Source organism: Tachysurus vachellii, chromosome 18, assembly GCF_030014155.1.
Source record: "Tachysurus vachellii isolate PV-2020 chromosome 18, HZAU_Pvac_v1, whole genome shotgun sequence".
Lineage (NCBI taxonomy): Eukaryota > Metazoa > Chordata > Actinopteri > Siluriformes > Bagridae > Tachysurus > Tachysurus vachellii.
The window spans coordinates 8,694,088-8,703,894 of record NC_083477.1 but is presented as its reverse complement, the minus strand read 5'-3'; the positions used below and the strand labels follow the sequence as shown (position 1 = coordinate 8,703,894).

The 9,807-nt window shown below is 38.1% G+C and overlaps 1 protein-coding gene across 2 annotated transcripts in view; it reads right to left on the bottom strand.

Moving 5' to 3' along the window:
* Nucleotides 1-205: 205 nt before the first annotated feature.
* Nucleotides 206-9,807, bottom strand: part of pdgfbb (platelet-derived growth factor beta polypeptide b) — a 10,731-nt gene continuing 1,129 nt past the window's right edge. The window contains exons 2-7 of one of the 2 annotated variants that reach the window (XM_060892338.1): nucleotides 6,943-7,039; nucleotides 5,233-5,295; nucleotides 4,303-4,496; nucleotides 3,002-4,052; nucleotides 2,359-2,501; nucleotides 206-2,122 (exon numbers count right to left, since the gene is read on the bottom strand). In XM_060892338.1, the coding sequence (XP_060748321.1) occupies nucleotides 2,368-2,501; nucleotides 3,002-4,052; nucleotides 4,303-4,496; nucleotides 5,233-5,295; nucleotides 6,943-7,039 (1,539 nt within the window). In that variant the 3' untranslated portion in view covers nucleotides 206-2,122; nucleotides 2,359-2,367. The remainder of the gene's footprint in view (nucleotides 2,123-2,358; nucleotides 2,502-3,001; nucleotides 4,053-4,302; nucleotides 4,497-5,232; nucleotides 5,296-6,942; nucleotides 7,040-9,807) is intronic. The other variant, XM_060892339.1, reaches the window with a different exon arrangement.

The window sequence follows — 9,807 nt, the reverse complement described above, 5'->3', positions numbered from 1 at the left end:
ACTTTATAAAACATAGAGACATGCAGACAATGCTGAAAAACAAATGAATACAATAGCATACCATTACCATTCAATTTAACACCTACAAATCATACTGAGTGTGTTTTTTAAATGTGATTTGAAACATAAATGTGTGCTATTCTTTGCTTTAGCAGTTAGCATAATCCATATTTCTACCTATATTTAAAAATCATGAAACCTTAACTCAGGTTAGTTTAGCTCTTTATTCATATTTCTTTTGTGTTGCAAAACACTGCCTCACATACATCTAAAGCTGGAAATAAAAACACAAATACAAATTTAACAGAATGCAAAGAAACAAATAGGTAAAATTTATGAAGAGAAACTAATCACAAAGCAATTGTAGACGAATAAATAACAATAATGTTAAAGCTGTTTTCTTATTATTACATAGCACCGTCATATTTCAAGAGGTCCATATTAATACAATAAAACTGCAAGCCTTCATTTGGCATCTGAGAATTTCCAGTGTTAGCAGTCAAATTAAATAATATGAAAATTAAATAAGAAAAGTAAAACAGTATCGTTGCTGTGTTTATGTGTTGTATATGATTTGTTAAGTGGTTGTGACTTTAATATTGTATTATGGTTTAATAATCCAGAAATACTGGAAACACTGTTTAACACTGAACATATGCTCATGAGTTATATCTATATTTCCTTCTCTCTTCCTTTATTCATTACCTTTCTCTTTTTGTATGAACGGATAAATGAAAACACTTGTGTTATTCTATGTCTAGTTTACCACTATATAATGTGAATCTGTCCAGTATGTCTCATCACTGACAGCTATGAATGCTATGTTCTACAGATATGACAACACGCTAACAATAATAGAGTTTTTTAAGGCTCCTTTGCTTAGTTAAAATTCTCAGCTTCATAAAGGTGCTCTACTTGGGATCTTGCATGCTTTGGTTTTAACGTTTTAAGGGATCCCCTGAATGGATAGGAAAGGAAAGGAAGACATATAGGGTCCAAGATGGAACCAATTTTTATTTTTGGGAGTTTATGAAACAGTACACCACTCAAATTAGCTGTGGATCTGGTGACTACGGTCAGAAAAGAAACTTATTATGTCAGTTGGATGGAATATGAGCTGGAAGGGAGCTTTTTGTTTTCCTGTCTCCCTTACGACATGCTTTCTTATTAAAGACAATTTTCAGCACCTTTATCAGTCTTAATCATTATGAAACTTCTAGAAGATCATTAAGACTGCTTAATAATTTAAATCCTCCTGACCAGTGTTTCAACTCTATAGAGAAAAGAAACTGGACATTATTCCAATTTAATTCTAGACTAGTCTTTCCATTCCCCAGATCATCTAAGTCACTTTTCACTAGTCCACAGAACGTTCAGTTCATTTCCATGTTACAGAACTACAAAACCAGAAGCCACTCGGAGGAGCTACAACAGTAGTATTTTTATTTAATCGCTTCTATTTACGTTTCTACTGTATAGTCCAGTGTTTTCATTCCAATGAGTTCTAGATCAGTCTTTCTTGTGTCTTTTTCAGAGATCATGTCTAGACCCATGTTTTATTTCCAGAGAGTATTTAGATTAAAATATACTCAACAGTCTTTTCCAACTGAACAAGCTTCTTAGCATTTTCAGAGAGTTCTGGGAGCTTCTTTTTATTTCTGAGTGTTTCCACAGACCAGACTCATTGATTCCAATACTCTTCTAAAGTCCAGTGTTTGTATTTTTTTTCATTCCAGACTTTTAGGCAAGTCTCTTTTCAACCATAAAAGTTGCAATGACACATTCCCATGCTCAATCCCTCAGTTCCATTGTTCCACAGAATCGGGGCAGGTTTCCAACTGGGACCATAACTTAAGAAAAGGACATCTGAGCAGTTTTGACGAGCTACTACTGGAGAGTCCACCAACTGTTTGTCTTAATGTCTTCTGTCCCCTTTAATAACATCACTGTTATTTATATCAAGGGAATATGGTAGGAATGTAGCTCTGTCCCTCTCCCAAAACAGGGTTACTGCATGAAGATTAGTACTAAAGGCTGTGGATCTCCATGGGCAGGAAGACATGAATAAATTATATTATTCAGGATAGTGCAACAATCTGGACAGGTACTGCGTCTTACACATCTATGAAAAAGAACACAGAAAAAGAGAGGAATTACAGTACATACACGATGGCTCATCACAATGACTTCATTATACTGTAATATTCAATGTATGACAATACACACTTAGAACAAAGGTTTCATCAAAGATTTTTTTGGATAGTTAACGATTCAAGCTTTCTATTTTGACTAAAAGCCTTTAGGGAGGAAACTTTGTTTCTAGGAGAGAAGGACAAATATGTGTGTTGTTTATCTCACCTTTTCATGCTACATAAGCATGGCCCTCATCACAGCCTTGCTTATGCGGTTGCGGTGCTTCCTCAATCTCTTTGGTGTACGAGCGGGTAGACGGGGGGGCGTGTGAGGAGTGGACATTTTGACTGGAGAAGTTGTTCTGCTTTCTAGACAGATAATTAATGAATTCAAATATGTTCAAAATGTCTAACAAATGTCTTTTAAATATTATGAGTACACTTTTGACTAGTACATTACAAGAATGTGAGAATCGCCAATCCGCTACATGACTTGATTAGCAGTCAGTTAATTGGTGGGCATGGGGGTGTAGACGGTAGCTTACAGTACAAACAAGGCTCACACACTATGCAGACTTTGATTGCACGTGTGCTGGATCTTCAGATCACACTTCTTCATGAAAATATATGCAAGCGCTTTCTAAATTTGTCACTATTTTGAACAAAAAAAGAATAAATAGAAAATATCAGAGCCTCTTTGAACACTTGCATACTGAAAAACTCACATTTATAAACTGTCATGTTACATGAATGCTTTCCATGGTAGCACACAAGAGGTATTTTCCAAATTAATTGTGAGGAAATCCCTGTGCCCATTAATTTATTGCATGTCAAATCTTTGCTAAATTGTTTTAGTCATGTCATGTTACCTGTCTGTTGTGTAGTTGTGTGGGTTTGCTGAGGACTGTGGTGCGTCTGGTGCTGGTTTTGGTCCTCGTGTTGACGGTGTTGTTGTGCTTTCAGGTAAAGTTTGTGCTTTTCTTCATCAAGGCGCTTGTGAAGTAACAGCAGCTCCTCTTTCTCCTCCTCTAAAGCCTTTCTTTCCTTTAGCAAAGTGGACGTGCTTCTGGTCTCTTCTGTCACCTCTCGAGTGCTTTCCATTTCTGGGGTCTCATTTTCTTTAATCCTTGTACTAGGATGTGTTTCTGCATTGAAGGCATGGCCTTGCTTTTGATTGATTTTCTCTGCAGGTTTAGGAACCCTAGTCTGATTGTTCTGGCCAACAGGTGCTTCACTGTGCAGTTGATTCTGGTTGGTCCCTGTTTGGGAAGTCGTCTCATTTCTGTGTGCTTGACTGCTCCCTGTACACTTGCTGTGGCCTACACACTGTATTTCCATTGACTCCTGCTGTGGAATCTGATTGGCTATATGAGTGGGGCTGACCCCATTCACTAATGACCGATTAGTCAGCCTATCATCATTTATTGTACTGTTTTTCTGTATTTCTACATCTTTGGCTCTCTCTCTTGCCCTTGTTTCATTGTGTAGTAATAAACCTGTATCTTCTATCTTACTGTGATTGGGCAGAGGATTTGTCAGTTTCTCAGAAGACCAGCTCTTTGTGTTGTTAGAGCTGGTGTTATACTTCTTTCCATCTCCAAGAAAATGACCTCTGCTCTTTCCGTGGTGTGTCTTATTATGGCTCCAGGCATCCTGTCCATTTTCTATGGGCAGCCAGCTGTGGCTTATCAGATCCTCCAGTTTAAGCCTCTGGTTGGATTTAAGCTCATCTCTCCGGTGAAGCTCATCTTTATAGCGAGGTTTCCCTGAGCGTTCTCTTGCTTCTTGTTTTTGCGAAGAAGACTTTCTGCGGGAGACTGGACGAGGAGCAGGCTGACAGCGGCACTCCACATGATCGTTAACCGAGACTACGGCTTTATTGTAAACTGGCCGCATGTTCACATACTCAATCTTCATCACCTAGACAAGAGGGTGGAGTTTCACGCTGTTATAATAAAAAGTCATTGTGCATGACTATTTACTTTATATTAAATTCAAGATTATTTATTAATTATTCAGTCAATAGACCTTTGTTTTAAATTGCACTTCATCATTACAGTACATTTAAAGGATAAAAATGTTTAGATTATTTGACCAATATATACAGGTTTGACATATGAGGCTGACTATGAGTTTGTGCATGTGTGAGTGCGTGTGTATGTGTGTATACCTGTAGATAACGCGTGTGAGTGAGTACAGCTACACACTTAAGGTTTTTTGTGTTGCAGCATCCAGAGCATCTCTGCACTTCCACACATGGCGGCCAAAGCAGAAAGTTAGCATTGCTTCGGTCCAGCATCGCACGAGTGACCTCCATGACCTCTGTCCTCACCTTACACTGGGCTTGCTGTGCTGGCTGAGCATCTGCAGAGAAAAACACAGAGATATTAAAAAGGCTTATGCAACAAGACAAAACATATGCCACTATCAAGAAACCTGATTAACTGCTGATCTAAACTGTATTAAAGTTAAAGTGAGCTGTTAAAGCTGATGAAGTCAGAAAACAAGGACAAGCTCTTTCAGTTAGAGATATAGCCAGTAGGTATAACAGATGCTACAAATGCTGCAGAATACATTTTGTGTCTTAAAAAGAGTTCACTCAGCACTGGCACTCACATCCTGCCACATTACACGGACACTCCACATTTTTCTCTGTCATGACAGGGACAGTGATTTGATACTTCTGCCTCGAAAACACCTCTACCTCAGTGACTGACAGGTTTGATTTGCTGATTCGGGGAATGAGGTAACGACGCTTAGTGTGATAGAGAGGCTATTATCACCAAGATGAAGGCACCAGTCTCAGAGACACACACGACTGCACAAGCACATACACACTCACACAGAACTATCAGTCAAGCAGGCAGCTAGCTGGCATCAGTCATCAGCTTAGATCCAAATAGATTTTAAAAACAACATCCAAGGATTCTGCACAAGATTTATTGTCAGTCGTCTCAGTGATTTATAACTGCCAGAGAAAATCTAATCCATAGTTAAAAAAAGTGAGAAAAAACTGTTAGAATGAAGGAGAGTGAAGGAGACGGAAAGAGTAGCAGAGAAAGAAACACAAGATATAAATAACAAGCTGTCTGAAACTTACCCAGAAGGCTCCGTGGCAGCCGATTGTTGGTATTGTTGGCATGGTCGCTCTCTAAATCGTCATCTGCAATAATAAAAAGAATAAAAATAATAAAATATTAATTCTATATGAGTCTGAGTGATGTCATCTCTACATATTTTACATGTCCTTCATCTGTTTTATCCAAACATCTGTTATAATCTGCCTCTCAGTCTCTGTGTATGTGTTTGTGTACGCGTGTGTGTGTGTGTGTGTGCATGTGCGTATGCGTGTGTTCGTGTGTGTGTGTGTGTGTGTGTGTGCCTGTGTGTGTTTAGATGGCTAATGCTACACTCACACATAGCAACCGTGACCACTCACTCTCACTCACTCATTTTCTACCGCTAATCAGAACTACCTCGGGTCACGGGGAGTATCTATCTCAGGCGTCATCGGGCATCAAGGCAGGATACACCCTGGACGGAGTGCCAACCCATCGCAGGGCACACACACACTCTCATTCACACACACACTCACACACTACGGACAATTTTCCAGAGATGCCAATCAACCAACCATGCATGTCTTTGGACCAGGGGAGGAAACCGGAGTACCCGGAGGAAACCCCCGAGGCACGGGGAGAACACGCAAACTCCACACACAAGGCGGAGGCGGGAATCGAACCCCCAACCCTGGAGGTGTGAGGTGAACGTGCTAACCACTAAGCCACCGTGCCCCCCCAACCATGACCAGAGATCATTTATTTAAAATGAGAGCTGCTGACTTCCAGTATCATGTGAGAAAGCGACCGCTGGCGACTAGTTTGTGTGTGTGTGTCCAGTGACGCAACAAAGTTGAGAAAACGGTATGCAAATATGGATGAAGCAATGAATGAAGACAGTAGAGCATATACTGTATGATCTGTGGCAAAGAGCACAAACTGCTTCTACTTTATTTCATATAATATTATGCTTTTATGTAAATATACAGTGCTGAATTTTATATACAAATGCCAAATATTTCTTTTTAGCAGTGAGGTTGGAATTGATTCATTGTCAAGTTTAATGCTAGTTGTGCCACCCACTGATAAAAGTTATTACCATGGCAACCAGTATTAGGAACGCTGACTGGCAACTTCACAGTAAAGCGACTGGAAACGTGTAGTGACAAATCACTGCATGTGTGAACGTAGCTTTAGCCTATAATATGCCTTTATAAATCTATTAAGAAAACACTCTATTGGAGTAGTGAATGAAAAGACCTTATAAAACTCGTTATACTTTTTATCCATTTATGGTTACATTGAATGTTGTTAAATGACCCTGAAGCAAGTTAGATCTTGTTATCATTCAGCTTATAAAGACCTCCAGAGCTTTAGTATTTCTGTAATCAGTCTATTTGTTAAATTCTGTTAAATGTTCTCCATACAACTACAAATAAATTGTTATTATAGAAACCTGTTATCTTTCTTGCATTTCTTAATGTACATTAATACTTTTAAGAATAAAACGTTTTGTTTCTCTAAAACAGAAATAATGCTAGAAATAATGTTTAATGCAATGCAAAATATCTTGCACTGGTCCAAAGTTTAATTGATTGATATAACATATCAGTGTATTCTCATTTATGTGAGATGTGACTGAGAGAACAGAACCTTATCAAAGCAATCGTACTGTGAGAAAAAAAAAGACATGAATGGACCAGTGTGATACGGTATGTGAAAAATGATGAATCTGGAAGGAGCAGATTTACCTACGGAGTCAGAGAGCAGAAGCAGCTGCAGACCTTCTGTGGACGAGACAGAGCCGCTCTTCATCAGCTCAGCCAGAGCTACTGGGAGAGGATCCCTCTGATATAGAGAGAGAGAGAGAGAGAGAGAGAGAGAGAGAGAGAGAGAGAGAGAGAGAGAGAGAGAGAGAGAGAGAGAGAGAGACATCACTTGTTAACACACAGAATAACTAAAGCATTGTCTAAAGCCCTAAATTTATCAGAAGTGTTTGTGGATCTGTGTTATCTACAAGTGTTTGTAGATATCTGTGTGTTTAGAGTTGTGTGTACATGCACATGTAGAAGAAGCTGGTTTGTCTCAGTAGTTGTAGTTGGACAAGGACTCTGTTCATAGCAAAGGTCCAGACAGAGGCCACTAGGTGACTATTGCTTTTACTCATATGGCAGCACTTAATGGAGACACAAGTCAGGAAAGGGGGTGGGGAGGAAGTGGGGGATGGACAGATGAAGAATAGAAAGAGAAAGATGAAGAGGACTAGATCTTAAATCACTGATATGTCTGATTTATTATTTCACAAGTGCAAGCAGAAGCAGCGTACAACACCACGTTCCCTTTCTTCCATATCTCTTTATCTCAGTGGTGTGCTTCTGAGTGCTCATAATTGCTGTTGTCCATTAAGAGCTGTTGACACTTTAGCTTCAGGCATGTACCAATGTGGGGCTCAGACAGGTCATTCAACTGTTTCCAAACAAAAATGTCCAACAAAAAGATCCATAAGATCATAGTCACTACTTTAATATTCAGATGCTGAGAAATCCTAGTAGTAATTTCATCCTATAAATCCTAGTAGAGGATTCCATTAATGATTACTGATTTAAAAAATATTTGTGACAATGACTATATACACAGATTACATAGCAGCTGCTTCAATTTTCAGTTTGCAGGGTGATTTAATTACTAGACTTAATTATTTGGTCATCAAAATTAAAATAATGTCTGTTTTTAAAAAATATATGACTCTGTTTCCAAAAAAAATTAATAAAAAATTCAAATCAGTATTAATATCAAATCAGTATATGTCCAGCATCATCGCTATTTTGGGGAGAATTTCCCCATATTTTCTTCCTAATTTAGTCTTTGTCAATTCCCCTCACCAGTCAGCTCTCAGAGAAACACAAATCCAGCCAAGTGCAGATTATAAAACTATTGCTTATGTTCATAAGTAATAAGGCAGCACAACTCACAGGCAGCACAAGTGCTATCTAGCCTCTTCCTCATAGTCTGATGACTGATTAGTCACTGTGATTGACAAGGGAGATTGTCAGGATACAAACTCTCTGTCAAAGCCTGTTCTGTTGGGCCACTCAGTAGTTCCAGTTTGTTTATTTTAAGCATCATTAAAATAGGAAGAAAAAGGTCAGGATAAAGTACTTTAAAACTGTGAAAAAAATGGGGAGTAAAAAATATCTTATATAGTAGCTTATATAAATGTCAAATTGTATTTAGTATTTTCAGAAAAAGGTACTGTCTCAAACCACTGGAACTGAGTTGGCACACATCATTCCATATACTTTTGTGTACACTTTGGTATTGTTATGTATCGGAGTAGGAAAGAAATTCATAAGCACTTCACCATTAGAGAGCAAAGCGTATATTAATAGCCTCATCTTTTACTGCCTCTTCACACACTTATGAGTTTATCAGACTACACATACTGTGCATGTTAATCCCTATTGTAAGTCGCTTTGAATAACAGTGTCTAATAAATATAAACACATGTACACATCAGAATCTATAAAAAAAAAAAGAATTACTCTGCTTTATGTATGGCCAATTGAATCTGATTACATTTCAGCAGAAATATTTTTGTGTAATTTGTTTTGAAACTATTTGTGCCAGTCACTATAATAACTCAGATGTGATCCTTTCAAAATGTGGTTTACTGCACTTGTGGAGAAACAATGGGATGATTGCTCTGAGGAAAAAGTACCAAGGAAAGAGCATTACATTTACATATAGAACCTGTTCACAGAACACATGTCCATATAAACCACTGCAATATACCATCAGATATTACTCATGTTTTGAACTGGTTAACGATGGATTCTGAAATCTTGCCTGTTTTATGCTCTGGATGAGTGTTTTCTTCTCATCACATCCCAGGCAATAAAAGGGATTTTTTTTTTTTTTTTACTTGGAATTTCCCTTTCTGCGTCAGTGCTGCAACTTACCACTTTGACTGAACATGAATTAAGCAACCACCAAATTCATAGAGAGGAGCTGACATATATATATACTTACTAAGCATGCCCACATTTCATTTCAGTCACTGTACTACATAATTTGTCTTTCCACTAAGCTTCTTCCATCCAAATCACAAACCATAAAAACCATAAAAATGTATGTTCTTACTAGGGGGACTTCCTAAAAAGTGCACCTCAAAGTGCAGATGCATTTGTAGTCAAAGAGGTAAAATACACACTGCCTGCAGCCAGTGGATCTGCGATGAAAAAGGACATCAAGGCTTGTTTAAGGGTTAAGGTTATGGTTAAGATTAGGGTTACACACTTCTCCTCACTCAGCCAGACTGTTACACAATTCTAGTTACAAGATTCACTCTACAAAATATCTTCTGTGGTACAGGGAAATGTGTACATGTTGATTTTCCCTGGTACTGTAATAAACCTTATGGTGAGTAGCTGTCACTCAAGTCTTATGGAGTGTCATCTGATAAAGGTGGTTTATCTCCAGTCCTACAGTACATATCTCATTACATACAGAATTGTGTACAAACTCATTAAACAAAATGCAATGAGGCAAAAAAAAGGTTCAAGTTTCAATAAGGTCATTTTCCTTTTTGAAGTTTAAAGAATTGCCATGTTTGTGTT